Here is a 19,097-nt window from a genome sequence, read left to right as displayed (position 1 = left end):
CACCTCATCCCGAGACGCCGTTACCACGGCGACGGCCCCTGTAGGCGGGGGAGACCAGACCCAGGGGTTTGTGGGGAGGGTGAGTGTGGTTCCTCGTCCTAGCCTGTAGCACGGGGCATGGAAGTGACTCCAGAAGACACTGCCTTTGTGGATTCTATTAAATATATCGGGGGTAGTCCTCAAGAGTTTCTGGTGCTTTGCGTAGGCTCGCGCTGGGGACTGTGCCGTGTCGGGTACCCCCACCTCCCTCGGTGGTAGAGCCCGGCGGGGCTGCGTGTGCGCGTGCGCGCGGCCCGCGGACTGGTGGCGCTCGCGGTCGAGGTCGTGGCGGGGGACGCGGCCTCTGCTGGGTACCTAGCGGGAGATCGGGGGGCTCTCTTGGAACCTCAGCTTCTGGGGCACGTCAGGTACGTCTCCGAGCCCGGCGTCGCCCGAGGGCCTGAGGAGGGTTGGGACCCCCGGGCGTTCCCCAGGGGACCCAGGGCCTCTCCGCAGCTGGGGCAGCCGGAGGGCGCGGAGCAGGGGGCGGGGGCCGGGTTTACCGCAGGCCCGTCACCTCCTTTATCCAAGTGTGTTTCCTCCTTTGTAAATTGGGGTGGTAATTCCTCTCATAAGTCAGCTGTGAAGGTGATTAACGAGAGCTTGCGAACGAACGTTTGTTCGCTACCGTTAGTTTACAGCCCTGGGTGGGCGTGTACCTGCGTGGCTTATACTTGGTTGGCTCTGAACTCTTCGAGAATCCGATGAAAGCCAGAGACTGCTTCCTCACCTTCTTGTTAGATTAAAATAAGATAATGTATTTTATCGCCCATTGCAAGCTGTAAAGCGTTGCATAGTGTTGAAGTGATTATTATCATCAGCGCAGACGAGTAGACCTTATTTGAAGCCCAATTCCACCGCCTTCCCACGGCGTGACTGGGAACAAGTTACTTAACTTCTCTAAGCCTCAGTTTTCTGATCTGTAGACAAGAACAAACTACTTGATCTACTTCTGCCAGGGTTGTTTGTGAGCATCAAGTGCGACAGTTTTTTAAAAACACTAAAGCACAAAAAACAGTCTGTGAGTGGGTACTATTGTTATGCCTGGGGCCCAGGGAAGGTAAGTTGCAGGGTCCCACTGGGGTTGAGAAGCAGAGCAATGGTTGGAACCTAGAAGCTCTCCTTTGTGCTGAGCCCTTTCTCTCCAGGGAGTTCCACTGGAAAGAAGGCTTCCTTGGGCCAAGGGTACAGCTGGGACCTCTTGGTCCATACTAATGTTCTAGGATCCCAGGATCTCAGCCAGAGCTGTTTGTGGATGAGTGGATCTGACTTAAAAGCTAGTCCAGACCCTTCCTTTTCCTCATCTGTAATATATTGGTGACGGTGCTTGGCTTAAGTGTTGTGAGAATTAGTGAGGTCATGCGTGAAGTGCCCTGTTAAAACCTGGAGGAATAAAGTAACTTGGCCGGGGTTTAGCCGGCAACTGAGGGGCAGAGCCAGGCCTAGAACTTGGTCTGTTGTGTCCAGGTGATATGCGCAGGCTTAGTGCTCTTAGCACCACTGTGGGCTTTGCAAGAACAACTTGGCTTATTTTTCCTTCTTCAATTGGTCTCCAGATCTTGGAGGGGCAGGGACTGCTTTTTATCTGGTTTTTTTGTTCATTTGTTTGGTTTGTTTTTTCATAAGTAATATATGGATATATTATCATTGTAATAATTCAGTAAATCCAGAAATATATTTCTTTAATATAACTTTATATTGTAACATGAAATTGCCACTATTTGGCTTTTTTTTTTTTTTACCTTTAAAATGGCAAATTCAGGGAATTCCCTGGTGGTCCAGTGGTTAGGACTCGGTGCTCTCACTGCCAGGGGCCCAGGTTCCATCCCTAGCTGGGGAGTTAAGATCCTGCAAGCTGAGCGACTCGGCCAAAAAAAATTAGAATTAAAATTAAAAGTTTTTAAAAATGGCAAATTCAGTTGAGTCAGCCATCCTACTTCCTTTCCCGGATTTAACCACTGTGTGCAGTTTATCCCTCCAAATCTTTTTTATTTAGCGACCTATATGCTCGCTTTTTATTATCTTTTTGTCTTCTCATGTGAGATTATAGTATACATACTGTTCTGTCGCTTGCTTTTTTTAAAAACATTAATTAATTAATTAACTTTTGGCTGCGTTTGGTCTTCGTTGCTGTGGGCAGGCTTTCTCTGGTTGCAGCGAGCAGAGGCTACTCTTTGCTGCGGTGCGCGGACTTCTCTTTGGACTTCTCAAGCCACTTCTCGTGGCTTCTCTTGTTGCGGAGCACAGGCTCTAGGCATGTGGGCTCAGTAGTTGTGGCTCTTGGGCTCTGGAGCGCAGCCTCAGCAGTTGTGGTGCACGGGCTTAGTTGCTCTGCGGCATGTGGGATCTTCCCGGAACAGGGCTCGAACCCATATCCCCTGCATTGGCAAGCAGATTATTAACCACTGCACCACCAGGGAAGTCCCTCGCTTGCTTTCTTAATGTTAGAGTGGTCCATGTACAGCTGTCTCTCTATCTTTACTTGACGTCTAGGACTCCCTTATAAGAATGTGCCACGATGTATTTGGCTACACCAACCATTAGTAGGCATTTTGAATTGTTTCTTATTTTTCGCTGTTATCAACAATAGAGAACATATGTGTGAACATGTCCAATTCTTTCTGGAGGAGAGTTTTTAGAAGCGTGGGCACATGAAAAACTTTGCTAGCTTTTGCCTAATTGAAAAAATGATAGCATCTTATGTTTCCACGAAGAGTAAATGAAAGTATCTTTTTCTCCATACCCTCACCAGCATTGGATATTATTGAGCTCTTAAATTTTGCCAATGTGATGGATGAAAATGCTTCCTTTTATGATGTACCCCACAAGGTTTTTTAAATTTTTCTTTTGATGTTTTTAATTAAAAAATTTTTAATTTTAAAAAAATTTTTGAATTTTTAAAATTTTTTTTAATTAATTTATTTATTTAATACATTTATTTATTTATTTATCGCTGCATTGGGTCTTCATTGCTGCGCGTGTGCTTTCTCTTGTTGAGGCAAGTGGAGGCTACTCTTTGTTGCGGTGCGTGGGCTTCTCATTGTGGTGGCCTCTCTTGTTGCGGAGCATGGGCTGTAGGCACACGGGCTTCAGTAGTTGCAGCACGCGGGCTCAGTAGTTGTGGCTCGTGGGCTCTAGAGTGCAGGCTCAGTAGTTGTGGTGCATGGGCTTCGTTGCTGCGCGGCGTGTGGGATCTTCCTGGACCAGGGATCGAACCCATGTGTCCTGCACTGGCAGGAGGATTCTAAACCAATGTGCCACCAGGGAAGTCTCCCCCACAAGTTATTAACACAAGGATAATTTGGTACACATCTTTAGCCAGCTGACCATGGCTGTGGACCTTGGGAAAATTGGATAACTTCTCCGAGCCCTACTTTTCTCATCTCTGATATGGACAGGAAAATTACCTTATGGGGTTACTACAGGGAATAAAAGAAATATATGAAGTGTGCCTAGCATTGTGTCCAAACCCTAGTGGATAAGCAGGAAGTGATATTAGTTAGTTTTTGTTGTGACCTTTTCTTTTTTGAGTTAAAAATCTTTCTTCCTGGATATTCCCATTTCATTCCTGATCCGCTCTCTGTAGACATAAGATTAATTGTCTTCCCTCTTCCACCCTTTTTCTTTTCTCCAGCAGAAACAATGCCAGGGGCTTCCACTGTGTTTTGGATGACATGATAGCATAGCTTCAAATTCCCTCATCATCTTAGTCCTCAGTGATGTCCTGTCCACCACCAAGCTGGAATGATTCTGGTTTGTCCAAGTCCTAAAGTGTCAAATGCCATCTTCCAGGCTGTGGGTCTACCGCTATTTGTTGTTGTTGTTGTTGTTTTGAATTTTATTTATTTTTTTATACAGCAGGTTCTTATTAGTCATCAGTTTTTTACACATCAGTGTATACATGTCAATCCCAATCGGCCAATTCATCACACCACCACCACCACCCCCCCGCCGCTTTCCGCCCTTGGTGTCCATACATTTATTCTCTACATCTGTGTCTCAATTTCTGCCCTGCAAACCAGTTCATCTGTACCATTTTTCTAGGTTCCACATATATGCGTTAATATACGATATTTGTTTTTCTCTCTCTGACTTACTTCACTCTGTATGACAGCCTCTAGATCAATTCATGTCTCAAAAAATGATCTAATTTTGTTCCTTTTTATGGCTGAGTAATATTCCATTGTATATATGTACCACATCTTCTTTATCCATTCGTCTCTCAATGGTCATCTAGGTTGCTTTCATGACCTGGCTATTGTAAATAGTGCTGCAATGAACATTGGACTGCGTGTGTCTTTTTGAATTATGGTTTTCTCTGGGTATATGCCCAGTAGTGGGATCGCTGGATCATATGGTAATTCAATTTTTAGTTTTTTAAGGAACCTCCATACTGTTCTCCATAGTGGCTGTATCAATTTACATTCCCACCAACAGTGCAAGAGGGTTCCCTTTTCTCCACACCCTCTCCAGCATTTGTTGTTTGTAGATTTTCTGATGATGCCCATTCTAACTGCTGTGAGGTGATACCCTCATTGTAGTTTTGATTTGCATTTCTCTAATAATTAGTGATGTTGAGCAGATTTTCATGTGCTTCCTGGCCATCTGTATGTCTTCTTTGGAGAATTGTCTATTTAGGTCTTCTGCCCATTTTTGGATTGGGTTGTTTGTTTCTTTAATATTGAGCTGCATGAGCTGTTTATATATTTTGGAGATTAATCCTGTGTCCGTTGATTCATTCGCAAATATTTTCTCCCATTCTGAGGGTTGTCTTTTCGTCTTGTTTATGGTCTCCTTTGCTGTGCAAAAGCTTTGAAGTTTCATTAGGTCCCATTTGTTTATTTTTGTTTTTATTTCCATTACTCTAGGATGTGGATCAAATAAGATCTTGCTGTGATTTATGTCAAAGAGTGTTCTTCCTACGTTTTCCTCTAAGAGTGTTATAGTGTCCGGTCTTAACATTTAGGTCTCTAATCCATTTTGAGTTTATTTTTGTGTATGGTGTTAGGGAGTGTTCTAATTTCATTCTTTTACATGTAGCTGTCTAGTTTTCCCAGCACCACTTACTGAAGAGACTGTCTTTTCTCCATTGTATATCCTTGCCTCCTTTGTCATAGATTAGTTGACCATACATGTGTGGGGTTATCTCTGGGCTTTCTATCTTGTTCCATTGAGCTATGTTTCTGTTTTTGTGCCAGTACCATATTGTCTTGATTAGTGTAGCTTTGTAGTATAGTCTGAAGTCAGGGAGTCTGATTCCTCCAGCTCCGTTTTTTTTCCTCAGGAGTGCTTTGGCTATTCGGGGTCTTTTGTGTCTCCATACAAATTTTAAGATTTTTTGTTCGAGTTCCATAAAAAATGCCATTGGTAATTTGATAGGGATTGCATTGAATCTGTAGATTTCTTTGGGTGGTATAGTCATTTTCACAATATTGATTCTTCCAATTCAAGAACATGGTATATCTCTCCATCTGTTGGTATCATTTTAATTTCTTTCATCAGTGTCTCGTAGTTTTCTGCATACAGCTCTTTTGTCTCCCTAGGTAGGTTTATTCCTAGGTATTTTATTCTTTTTGTTGCAGTGGTAAATGGGAGTGTTTCCTTAATTTCTCTTTCAGATTTTTCATCATTAGTGTATATAGGAATGCAAGAGATTTCTGTGCATTAATTTTGTAAACTGCAACTTTACCAAATTCATTGATTAGCTCTAGTAGTTTTCTGGTGGCATCTTTAGGATTCTCTATGCATAGTATCATGTTCTCTGCAAACAGTGCCAGTTTTACTTCTTCTTTTCCAGTTTGTATTCCTTTTATTTCTTTTTCTTCTCTGATTGCCGTGGCTAGGACTTCCAAAACTATGTTGAATAATAGTGGTGACAGTGGACATCCTTGTCTCCTTCCTGATCTTAGAGGAAATGCTTTCAGTTTTTCACCTTTGATAATGATGTTTGCTGTGGGTTTGTCATATATGGCCTTTATTATGTTGAGGTAGGTTCCCTCTATGCCCACTTTCTGGAGAGTTTTTTTCATAAGTGGGTGTTGAATTTTGTCAAAAGCTTTTTCTGCATCTGTTGAGATGATCATATGGTTTTTATTCTTCGGTTTGTTAATATGGTGTATCACATTGATTGATTTGCGTATATTGAAGAACGCTTGCATTCCTGGGATAAATCCCACTTGATCATGGTGTATGATCGTTTTACTGTGTTGTTGGATTCTGTTTGCTAGTATTTTGTTGAGGATTTTTGCATCTGTGTTCATCAGTGATATTGGCGTGTAGTTTTCTTTTTTTGTGACATCTTTGTCTGGTTTTGGTATCAGGGTGATGGTGGCCTCATAGAATGAGTTTGGGAGTGTTCCTTCCTCTGCAGTTTTCTGAAAGAGTTTGAGAAGGATAGGTGTTAGCTCTTCTCTAAATGTTTGCTAGAATTCACCTGTGAAGCCATCTGGTCCTGGACTTTTGTTCGTTGAAAGATTTTTAAACACAGTTTCAATTTCATTACTTGTGATTGGTCTGTTCATATTTTCTATTTCTTCCTGGTTCAGTCTTGGAAGGTTATACCTTTCTAAGAATTTGTCCATTTCTTCCAGATGGTCCATTTTATTGGCATAGAGTTGCTTATAGTAGTCTCTTAGGGTGCTTTGTATTTCTGTGGTGTCTGTTGTAACTTCTCCTTTTTCATTTCTAAGTTTATTGATTTGAGTCCTCTCCCTGTTTTTCTTGATGAGTCTGGCTAATGGTTTATCAATTTTGTTTATCTTCTCACAGAACCAGCTTTTAGTTTTATTGATCTTTGCTCTTGTTTTCTTTGTTTCTATTTCATTTATTTCTGCTCTGATCTTTATGATTTCTTTCCTTCTGCTAACTTTGGGTTTTGTTTGTTCTTCTTTAGTTCCTTTAGGTGTAAGGTTAGATTGTTTATTTGAGATTTTTCTTGTTTCTTGAGGTAGGCTTGTATAGCTATAAACTTCCCTCTTAGAACTGCTTTTGCTGCATCCCATAGGTTTTGGATTGGCGTGGTTTCATTGTCATTTGTCTCTAGGCATTTTTTGATTTCCTCTTTGATTTCTTCAGTGATCTCTTGGTTATTTAGTAACGTATTGTTTAGCCTCCATGTATTTGTGTTTTTTACGTTTTTTCCCTGTAATTCATTTCTAATCTCATAGCGTTGTGGTCAGAAAAGATGCTTGATATGATTTCAATTTTCTTAAATTTACTGAGGCTTGATTTGTGACCCAAGATGTGATCTATCCTGGAGAATGTTCCGTGTGCACTTGAGAAGAAAGTGTAATCTGCTATTTTTATATGGAATATCGTATAAATATCAATTACATCTAACTGGTCTGTTGTGTCATTTAAAGCTTCTGTTTCCTTATTTATTTTCATTTTGGATGATCTGTCCATTGGGGTAAGTGAGGTGTTAAAGTCCCCCATTCTTATTGTGTTAGTGTCAATTTCCTCTTTTATAGCTGTTAGCAGTTGCCTTATGTATTGAGGTGCTCCTATGTTGGGTGCATATATATTTACAATTGTTTTATCTTCTTCTTGGGTCAATGCCATGATTATTATGTAGTGTCCTTCCTTGTCACTTGTAACATTCTTTATTTTAAAGTCTATTTTATCTGATATGAGTATTGCTACTCCAGCTTTCTTTTGATTTCCATTTCCATGGAATATCTTTTTCCATCCCCTCACTTTCAGTCTGTATGTGTTCCTAGGTCTGAAGTGGATCTCTTGTAGACTGCATATAGATGGGTCTTGTTTTTGTACCCATTCAGCAAGCCTGTGTCTTTTGGTTGGAGCATTTAATCCATTCACGTTTAAGGTAATTATCGATATGTATCTTCCTATGACCACTTTCTTAATTGTTTTGGGTTTGTTTTTGTAGGTCCTTTTTCCTCTCTTGTGTTTCCCACTTAGAGAAGTTCCTTTAGCATCTGTTGTAGAGCTGGTTTGGTGGTGCTGAATTCTCTTGGCTTCTGCTTGTCTGTAAAGCTTTTGATTTCTCCATGGAATCTGAATGAGATCCTTGCCAGGTAGCGTAATCTTTCCTGTAGGTTCTTCCCTTTCATCACTTTAAGTATATCATGCCACTTCCTTCTGGCTTGTAGAGTTTCTGCCTAGAAGTCAGCTGTTAACCTTATGGGAGTTCCCTTGTATGTTATTTGTCATTTTTCTCTTGCTGCTTTCAGTAAGTTTTTCTTTGTCTTTAATTTTTGCCAGTTTGATTACTATGTGTCTCGGCGTGTTTCTCCTTGGGTTTATCCTGTATGGGGCTTGCTGCGCCTCCTGGACTTGGGTGGCTATTTCCCTTCCCATGTTAGGGAAGTTTTCGAATATAATCTCTTCAAATATTTTCTCTGGTCCTTTCTCTCTCTCTTCTCCTTCCGGTACCCCTATAACACGAGTGTTGTTGCATTTAGTGTTGTCCCAGAGGTCTCTTAGGCTGTCTCCATTTCTTTTCATTCTTTTTTCTTTATTCTGTTCCGCAGCAGTGAATTCCACCATTCTGTCTTCCAGGTCACTAATCTGTTCTTCTGCCTCAGTTATTCTGCTATTGATTCCTTCTAGTGTAGTTTTCCTTTCAGTTATTGTATTGTTCATCTCTGTTTGTTTGTTCTTTAATTCTTCTAGGTCATTGTTAAACATTTCTTGCATCTTCTCGATCTTTGCCTCCATTCTTTTTCCGAGGTCCTGGATCATCTTCACTATCGTTATTCTGAATTCTTTTTCTGGAAGGTTGCCTATCTCCAGTTCATTTAGTTGTTTTTCTGGGGTTTTATCTTGTTCCTTCATCTGGTACATAGCCCTCTGTCTTTTCATCTTGTCTGTCTATCTGTGAATATGTTTTTTGTTCCACAGGCTGCAGGCCTGTAGTTCTTGCCTCTGCTGTCTGACCTCTGGTGGATGAGGCTATCTAAGAGGCTTGTGCAAGTTTCCTGATGGGAGGGACTGGTGGTGGGTAGAGCTGACTGTTGCTCTGGTGGGCAGAGCTCAGCAAAACTTTAATGTGATTGACTGCTGATGGGTGGGGCTGGATTCCCTCCCTGTTGGTTGTTTGGCCAGAGGCAACCCAACATTGGAGCCTACCTGGGTTATTTGGTGGGGCTAATGGTGGACTCTGGGAGGGCTCACACCAAGGAGTACTACCCAGAACTTCCGCTGCCAGTGTCCTTGTCCCCACGGTGAGCCACAGTCACCCCTGCCTCTGCAGGAGACCCTCCAACACTAGCAGGTAGGTCTGGTTCAGTCTTCCCTGGGGTCACTGCTCCTTCCCCTGGGTCCCGATGCACACACTACTTTGTGTGTGCCCTCCAAGAGTGGAGTCTCTGTTTCCCCCAGTCCTATTGAAGTCCTGCAATCAAATCCCACTAGCCTTCAAAGTCTGATTCTCTAGGAATTCCTCCAACCGTTGCCAGACCCCCAGGTTGGGAAGCCTGACGTGGGGCTCAGAACCTTCACTCCAGCGGGTGGACTTCTGTGATATAAGTGTTCTCCAGTCTGTGAGTCACCCACGCAGCAGTTATGGGATTTGATTTTACTGTGATTGCGCCCCTCCTACCGTCTCATTTTGGCTTCTCCTTTATCTTTGGATGTGGGATATCTTTTTTGGTGAGTTCTAGTGTCTTCCTGTCAGTGATTGTCCAGCAGCTAGTTGTGATTCTGGTGTTCTTGCAAGAGGGAGTGAGAGCCCGTCTTTCTACTCTGCCATCTTGGTTCAGGGCTCTCTACCACTGTTTTCTTTGTTTGTTTGTTTTTTGCGGTATGCGGACCTCTTCCTACCAGGGAAGCCCTCTACCACTGTTTTTAATCAGAAACACACACTAGTAAAACTCTAATGAGCACACACCTCTAAATGTCTTATTTATTTATTTATAAGTCGTTTATGCATATATTTCTGTACAGTGTATATATGTATTGTAAAGCTTCCAAAGAAGCTTCTAAACTTTTATCATTAATTTTAGTGATGTTAATTTCTGCATCACTGAAAACAGCACAGAATTTGTTCTTCATTTTCTTGCTAATTTTCTTGCTTCATTTCTTGCTAATTGTGATGAATTCCTACTTTGAGTTATCGTTTAATGATAGTTGACATAAAACATTGTTTCAGATAGTCTTGAGAAATTCCCTCTTTTTTTGGCCAACTTCCTGTCAGATATGATAAACTCATTACTATTTCTATCTCATAATGTGGTGAAGGAAGATTTTTATACCTAAGAGTAGGAAAAGTGAGAGCTGTGGTTCTTTCTTTTTGCTCACCTGTGCTTTCATTATTGTTATCATCAGTCTACAGTTTTTTAGAGGGAACCTTTTTTTTTTTTTGCAGTACACGGGCCTCTCACTGTTGTGGTCTCTCCCGCTGTGGAGCACAGGCTCTGGACGCACAGGCTTAGCGTCCATGGCTCACGGGCCCAGCCGCTCCGCAGCACGTGAGATCTTCCCGGAACGGGGCACGAACCCGTGTCCCCTGCATCGGCAGGCAGACTCTCAACCACTGCGCCATCAGGGAAGCCCGAGGGAATCTTTTTAAGCTATTTGTGTATTACACATTAAAATTGGGTAATACATGGGAAGAAATGAACCATGACCCTGCCCTACACCACATACAAAAGTTAATTGCAGATGAGTCATAGTCCTAAATGTGAAAGCTGCAAGAAGAAAATTTCCAAAAGTTAATATATGAAAATATCGTGACCTTAGGCAAAAATTTCTTAAAAAGGACACAAAAACACTAATCATTAAAAAAATTTTTTGATAAGTTAGATTCCATTAAAATTAAGAACTTCTTTAATCAAAAAAGAACCAATAGGACTTCCCTGGTGGCGCAGTGGTTAAGAATCTGCCTGCTAATGCACGGGACACAGGTTCGAGCCCTGGTCCTGGAAGATCCTACATGCCGCAGAGCAACTAAGCCTGTGCGCCGCAACTACTGAGCCTGCTTTCTAGAGCCCGTGAGCCACAGCTGCTGAGCCCTTGTGCCACAGCTACTGAAGCCCATGCACCTAGAGCCTGTGCTTCACAACAAGAGAAGCCACTACAATGAGAAGCCCGTGCACCACAACAAAGAGTAGTCCCCTCTCGCTGCAACTAGAGAAAGCCCGTGCTCAGCAACGAAGACCCAATGCAGCCAAAAATAAATAAATAAAATTTTAAGAAAAATGAAAAAAACTTAAAAAGAAACCAATAAAAAAGCAAAAAGAGGCTTCCCTGGTGGCACAGTGGTTGGGAGTCCGCCTGCCGATGCAGGGGACGTGGGTTCGTGCCCCGGTCCGGAAAGATCCCACATGCCGCCGAGCGGCTGGGCCCGTGAGCCATGGCTGCTGAGCCTGCGCGTCCGGAGCCTGTGCCCCGCAAGGGGGGAGGCCACAACAGTGAGAGGCCCACGTACCGCAAAAAAAAAAAAAAAAAAGGAAAAAGGCAAGTCCCAGGAAAGGCTTCATTTCTTGAAAATGGAGTATATATAGAAGCTGTTGCCCTAGCTGTGAGTCTTACCAGTGTTCAGGAATAAGTAGGATCACATGCCTTGCCCTAGAGTGTAAATCTGGTAATGCCAATTTGTGACAAAACTTAAGACAGGCCAGTTAGGCACTTGCCTGTGGTTAACATGAACTGTGGAGCCACACAGACCTGCATCCTAATACTCACTCACACTTAGGACCTTAGTCTTTCTAAACCTCATCTGTCAAATAGGTATAGGAAGAGGAACTAAACAAAGAGTGGCTGTGAGGCCTGAGATAGTGCCAAGGTTTTGGCACTATGCCTAGCACATAGTGAGCACTCAGCACATGGGAGCTGAGGATTGTTACCCAGGATTGTTACTGGCCACGTGATGAGATGTGTGTTTGCATGATTCCGGGACAGGGGCGCAAGGTCACTGACCCAACTCTTTGTATCCCTGACTTTTTCTGCCCCTAGGAGAAGAGAGCATTGACCTTTCCTTCATCAGGCCAAAGATGCCTCTCTTTGGGAGTACATTCAGTCCGAAGAAGACGCCCCCTCGGAAGTCTGCGTCTCTCTCCAACCTGCATAATGTGAGTGTCAGCATGGGGCTCGACCTGGTGTGCAGCATGACTGGAGCATCGAGCCTGGTTTCTTATGGAAAGTGTGGTCCTCCAGAGGTATCCTCGTGGGAGGGCATCCTTTTAATTCATATTATTGTTATTGCTGAAAACATTTTTAAACTCCTTTTTGGGAATTATTGTCAGAGCTTGTTGAAGAACCTTAAAAGGTAGTCGTCCTCATTATCATTTTGGGGACCAAATGATGTTATCCAATTTGACTTCACTTGACTCCCAAGACTTGTCCAGGAATCAGTTTTACTCATGTCTAAGAATCAAATTTATTCTCAAAGGATGACGTTTTGCTGTCATTAAGAGCGTTCAGAAGGATATATCACAGCTCCAAAGACAGTTTCTGAGCTCCTTGAGGGCAGAGGGGTTGCATTCATTTCTGTATATCCAGTACCAGTCCTGGTGCAGGGTGGGCGCTCAGTGAGCTGTAGAAACACTGAAAAACACATTAAAGAACAGCTCCTACTACTCCTTGGGCCTTAGCATTTTATGCCTTTCCCAGGACATATGTAGCTCCATAAGAAACAAATGATAGCTCGGGCTTATTACATTTAAAAAGAATTTTTCACTTTATTCAAAATTTACAGTAGGATTTCTTAAACTGCTAAGTGCCCTGTACATACGAAATAACTCAGTTTACAAATTTCAGCATATATAGCTTTTCCAGAAAATATCTATGGTATAAAGCTGTACGTTTCTTCTCTCTTACAGTTTGAAAGTTTTGGGGGTACCTTATTTAATTTTCTGACTTAAAAACAATCACTAAATGTGCTGGGTGATGAGTATAGAGAAGAAATGCTTTGTTGGGATCACACCGTTAGCAGAAGAGGTGCTGGGCCTCGAGCCCCTGTGCTCTGGCCTCCTGAAGCCAACATGCGCGTCTCCCCCACAGTTGGATCGGTCGACCCGGGAGGTGGAGCTGGGCCTTGACTATGGAACGCCCACCATGAACCTGGCCGGGCAGAGCCTGAAGTTTGAAAACGGCCAGTGGATAGCAGGTGGGCTGCATTTCCTACCATTTTGCCCAGCAAGATGGTGGAAGGAACCCCCGCCTTGTGACTGCTGCCTGTGTCCTTCCACCAGAGACAGGGGTTAGTGGAGGTGTGGACCGGAGGGAGGCCCAGCGCCTCCGGAGGCGGAACCAGCAGCTGGAGGAAGAGAACAATCTCTTGCGGCTGAAGGTGGACATCCTGCTGGACATGGTGAGGAGGGTGGTGGGGAGGGAAGCCTTGGCTTTCTTTAGGCAGGTCCACTGCGAGTCCTTTCAGCCAGCCCACACCTCTCGAGTGCCAGTTTGCTCAGGTACGTTGCTGTGAATCCAAAGATACAAAACCAAATCAGACACAGTCCCCACCCTCCAGGGCTCCCAGTCAAGTGGGGAGATAGACAGTAAACATAGTGACAGTGCCTCATGGTAAGGGCAGTGATTAAAGTCTTTCCACGGCCTGGTATCCGCACATGGGAGAGAGAGATTCATTCTGTCCAGTCGGGAGGATGTTGCAGGGGAAGGGATATTTGAGCTGAATGTGGAAAGATAAAGGTGGGAATGGAGGCTGGGATGAAGGCATTCAGGAAGAAGGACAGCCTGCTCCGGGCTGGGCGAGGTCCTGCACCACGCAGCCATTAGTCAGTGCCCCGCGCAGACCTGCCGACGGGCACTCTCTGCGTTGGCATCGGCTTCCTGTGGCTTTTAAAAACCCAACAACCTTTTGAGCCTAGGGCTGTGTGTGACGGTTGGTTGAGAGGCAGCAGAGCACACATTGCAGTGGTTAAGAGCAGGTGTCTAGAGCTAAAATTCCCAGGTCCCTGGCCCAGCTCCACCACTGGCTGTGTGACTTCAGGCAAGTTACTTAACTGCTCTGTATCTGTAAGAAACGTAGTATCTTCAGCAATAAAATGGGCACGCTAGTAGGATCTACCTCATTAGTGAGTTAATAATATAAGCAAAGCTCTTGGAATAGCGTCTTGCTCAGGAAGTACGGCTCCTCTGTTTCACAGTAAGCTGACCTCTGGAGTTTGTGTCTCTCCGTCCCTGCCTGGAGTGTCTTCCACCCTCTCCTCTAAAGACCACTGAAGGATTCTGATGCGGGAAGTGGCATGCTTTTTTAAACGTTTTTATGTGAGCCACGACTCAGAAGCAACTTAGACCTTAGTCCTTTAACCTTAAAATCGCCAATATTTGCCTTTTTCATCCCCTGAAACCTGGTGTCCTTCGCGCAGTGAGTGCCACGCAACCCTAGGTGATCAAAAATGTTGATAGAATGGATGGTAAATGCTCTTCAAGTGCTTGAGGCCCTGGGTCATCAGGAGGTTACTTTCTGCCCAGTTACCAAGGGCTTCCCGTCGTGGAGGCTGCCGGCAGCGTTAAGGGAAATGCCGTGGGGCTTCTCCCAGCGCGCAGGGCTGGCCTTGCCAACCTGAAACGTAGCCCAGAAACGTCCTTCTTTATAACGGTTTGCTGCTCTGCTTCCAGCTCTCTGAGACCACTGCTGAATCCCACTTAATGGAGAAGGAGCTGGATGAACTGAAGAGTGTCAGCCGGCGGAGAAAATGAAGACCCCAAAGCCACCCGTTAGGCGCACACGGGGAAACCCTTCGTCAGAAGAGGAGGATGTGGCTGAGGGAATTTTTAACCAAATAGTGGATTAGGTCCTGGGAGAGAGTATCATATAATGGGGCCAAAAGGCACTGGCCCCCTTAGGTTGGCAGTAGGAAGGTGACAACGTAGTGGTTTCCAGGCCAGTCCTGTGCTTCACAGCACAGTGAGGCCTCCTCAGGGAGGTCTGGGGTGACGGAGGCCTTTGGTGTCCTCCAGTTACTTAACACACCAATGCCCGTGGCCCAGGCTCACGCTTAGCGGACGGAGTTCGTCATATCATCCCCTCACACTGTTGTGTGTGGTGTGGCATCAGGTGTACAGAGCCTTGTTGTTAAGGGTCTCAGATAAGGTCTCCTGGTTCTCTGCCCTTCAGGCCACTCTCTCCCTCCTTTAGAGAATACTTGTTCCCCAAATCCACAGCCTCCTCTGGCGTCAGCTTCTCAGCAGCAAGCACCGCCCTCCCACGGCAACGCTATATTTTTGTGCTACTTTCCTGTCTACCCTACTTTTTTAAATTAAATGATGTTCTATAATCTCTCTCTGGCCAAAGTGACTGAGAAGAGAAACATCAGTTCTTGAAGAAGTAAGTAATGGAGGCTGGGTTCTAAGCTTCCGGTGCTCCATCCAAAGACAGGACTTTTAGGTTGTGGGGGAAGGTCACCGTTGCAGAAGAAGCGTTCCAGCCTCCTGGGCGTTGGCAGAGGCTGGTCTGGAACAGAGCAGTCTCTCTGCTCAGATTCCCCTGCCTTCCTCTTTCGGGGTGTTGGAACTAGCCTGGACCAGGCAGGGACCGAGTGGTTGGGATGGGGGCCTGGTTTCCTGGAGTGGGAATCTGTGTCTTCGAGTCAGCTGGGCTTCTCTGGCTGGGCGAGGGAGCCAGCCAAACGCAGTAAGAGGGAGTCGAGCTTCCAAAGTCAAGGGGGAAGGCACTGAGGGTGGGGACACAGAGCCCCAGGCTTTAGACCAGGTCTTTCTTGCTTTCTGACCAGGTCAGAACACCTGTTTCCCACCTGGACGGGGCTCAGGATGTTGCTTACACTCTCATTTCCTCCTCAGCTCAGCCCTGTGGAGCAGGCTCTCAGTCAGCGTGCCTATTGGCAGATAAGGAAGCAAAGCCCAGGAGGTTCAGAAAGTGATCTAGGATCGGACAGCGGAAGTGTGGGAGCCTGCTGATTCCCGGCCCACATTGAAAGAGGGGAGCTGTGTGGGGGGCTGCCTCCAATGGAGGCTGCTGTGTGTCGGCCACCCTCAGGGCCAGCTCCACGGGGGAGGGATAGAGAAGCATGATCTGTAGCCCCAGCCCATAACCTTCCTTCCCGATCATAGGAGAGACTAATTCAGAAGACATTGGAAAAGGATGTTATATGAGGGTGTAAATCTTCAGGTGCAGATAATAGGCGCAATTGAGTTTGCTTATTCCTAGACCGGTATCATTAGCAACCATTTACCCTGCACCCTGGATACCAGACATCTGTAGACAGTCCCCCGACTTATGACGGTTCAACTTAAAATTTTTCAACTTTATGGTGGTACAAAAGTGATACGCATTTCGTATAAACTGTACTTCGAATTTCGATAGTTTTCCGGGCCAGCAAAATGCAATACGATGCTCGTGATGCGAGGCAGCGGCAGTGAGCTGCAGCTCCCCATCAGCACGCAGTCACGAGGATGAACAATCAACACACTTAAAACCACTCTGTTTTTCATTTTCATTTCAGTACAGTATCCAAAAAATTACATGAGATATTTGACACTTTTTGTAAAATAGGCTTTGTGTTAGATGATTTTGCCCGCCTGTAGGCTAATGTAAGTGTTCTGAGCACATGTAAGTTGGCTAAGCTACGATGTCTGGTAGCTTAGGGGTATTACATGCATTTTTGACTTATATTTTCAACTTATGATGGGTTTATTGGGACATAAACCAAAGAAGGGCTATATTTCTAATTCTCATGAGAATTTTTCAAGTTTGTTATCGTCATCCCCTGCTTTTAGATGAAGAAACAAGCCCAGCAAGGTGATACAGCTGGGAGGGAAGGGGCTAGAACTGAAACCTTTGGAGTCAGGAGGGGCACGTTTGGTTGTCATAGTGACATGAGTCCTGGTCCCCTCTGTACCACCACTGGCACCTGAGGGGGCTGCAACCATGTGGGACAGCTCTGCAGTGAAGGAGGACTTGTATTTGGGGTGATGAGGGAAGCAAGCCATTGGTGAGTTTCAGCAGAGGAATGCTATGATTGACTTAACAAAAAAGATCCCTCTGGCTTCTGTGTGGTCAGAACCGACTGAAGAGCTCAAGGCTGGGACCAGGGAAGTGGCAGCAGAGGAGGTGAAGTGGTCAAATTCTAGGCAGGAATTGAAGGTGGAGCCCACCATCAAATTGTAAGTTTGCTGATGGATGTGGTGTGTGATCTGAGTCAAGGATAATCCTATTAATGAAAATGTGTAAGAAATAGGAAAAAGAATCAGCTATATGTCACCACCCTAACCTTTGTTGGTTTATTCCCCGCCCCCCCCCCCCCACTGAAATGCTATGTACTTTCAGAATTCCTTGGCGGTCCAGTGGTTAGGACTCTGTGCTTTCACTGCTGAGGACCCAGGTTCAATCCCTGGTCAGGGAGCTAAGATCCTGAAAGCTGGGCGGTGTGGCCAAAAAAAAGAAAAAAAAATGCTACATACTTTAAAGATTTACCTTTTTGTCCGGTACATCTATTAGGTTCTGCCTAAAATACTTCCTCCTCAAAGCCTTTATTGACCAAATCTACTACTTCTGGGGGCACCCAAGTAAATAGTGCTGTCTACTTGACATTATCATTTGTAACCACTACAATGGTTTTGTAAATTTCTGAGCTGAGTGTCAGATAAGGGATGAACTGTTACTGAAGAGCTGAGATTGAAAGTTCTGCGGGTGTGAGGGAGGGAGTGCAAAACAAATCAGAGGAAATCTTAAGAGTTTGAGGCTTAACAAGGGGATCCGTATGCACAGTTGTACAGATATGGGCTAACGTGTATGTTCTATTGGGGAGGAGTACTTACAGCTTTTGTAAAATTCTCGAAGGGATCTACGCCCCACACCGAACCAAACTGAATTAGGAACTACTATATTACCAGTTTCACATTCTGACAAGACAGGAACAGGAAAGGTGGAAACCATGGACTTGAGGGATAGGGAATGAGAGGAGCTGGGCAGGGGTGTTTCTAGAACACCTCGTCATCATCCAGATGGCAGAGTCAGCTTTGTGCCCAGCGTGAGACATTAGCACTTACTTGATGACACCCTTACTTGTGCCTCGATTGAGGCCCCTGGGCTGGCATCAATCTTACCACATGTCTTCTTTGCTGCCACTGAGCATTTCCCCTTGAAACCTTCAGTGAAGGTTTCCCTTCTTCATCTCCAGCAGCTCCTCCCCGAATCTCTTGGATTTGGGGGAAGAAGGTGCCCCTCCCCGCCCCTTTGGGGGATTTTGGGGGGGATAGTTGTTCTGTTTTTCTTGCTGTTGTTATTACTCTTATTTTTTTTTTTTGCTTTTAATTAAATTGTTTTATGTGGCAAAACGCATAACATAAAATCTACCATCTTAACTATTTTAAAGCATACAGTTAAGTAATGTTAGTACATTCATTCTGTTGTACAGCCATCACCACCACCCATCTCCATAACTGCTCATCTTGTAAAACTGAAGCTGTTGTATACCCATCGGAAACGAACTGCCCATCTCCTCCTCCCTGCCAGCCCCTGGCAACCACCATTCTACTTTCTGTCTATGATTTTGACTAAGTACCCCTTGACCTGTCTGATTCCACAGGGCTCTGTCTTTCTCACTTGGCCATTTCTGGATCATCACATCTATTCCTAAGGTTTGAATACTCTGCATGGCAGGATTCCCAATATTTTTTCTTATCCTTGGACAATTTTATAAACATTGAAAGAGCTCTTTCAGCCTTAAACATGGATTTTTTTAAAAAAATCATGTACTGTTTGTGAATATAAACAAAATTAATTGGTCAAAGTTTTCCAGAAACTTCTTCATATTAGCATTTGTGACTTTCCACTTGGAGTTGTCGATGGAAAAAAAAAAAGATTAATCAGTCAATCTAAGAAAGAAATGGAGGCTTTTATTTGAGCCAAATTGAGGATTATAACCTGGAGAAAGCCTCTCAGAAAGCTCTGAGAATTTTTCCCCCTGTTAGAGGTCAAAGCACAGTTATATATGTTTTTGAGACAGAGTGCTATATGTTAAATGACGTATTATTGACAGTTTACACAATCCAGATCTATGTGTACACAGGGAGTAGTGGGTCATGGGTCATCATGGCCTTCTACAAGAAGGAAGGTTATCTCCTAAGGAGATCTGGTTAATGCAGATGCACAATACACACTAAAGGGGAGG

General features: G+C 44.4%; 1 protein-coding gene across 4 annotated transcripts; it reads left to right on the top strand.

Moving 5' to 3' along the window:
* Positions 1–294: 294 nt before the first annotated feature.
* On the top strand, positions 295–19,097 carry CBY1 (chibby 1, beta catenin antagonist). Of its 4 annotated transcripts, none has more exons than XM_079937005.1 (5): positions 295–407; positions 11,956–12,071; positions 13,003–13,108; positions 13,194–13,312; positions 14,584–19,097. In XM_079937005.1, exons 2-5 carry the CDS (start codon positions 11,994–11,996, stop codon positions 14,662–14,664), a joined length of 384 nt encoding a protein of 127 aa, XP_079793131.1. In that variant the 5' UTR covers positions 295–407; positions 11,956–11,993; the 3' UTR covers positions 14,665–19,097. The 4 variants fall into 4 exon arrangements, with proteins under 4 accessions (XP_079793131.1, XP_079793129.1, XP_079793132.1 ...); XM_079937003.1 differs by having other exon boundaries at positions 11,956–12,158; XM_079937006.1 differs by having other exon boundaries at positions 312–407; positions 11,987–12,071.

The sequence above is a fragment of the Stenella coeruleoalba genome (assembly GCF_951394435.1).
Source record: "Stenella coeruleoalba genome assembly, chromosome: 11".
NCBI lineage: Eukaryota > Metazoa > Chordata > Mammalia > Artiodactyla > Delphinidae > Stenella > Stenella coeruleoalba.
The sequence above is the reverse complement of the archived record's forward strand: the minus strand, read 5'-3'. Positions and strand labels throughout refer to the sequence as shown.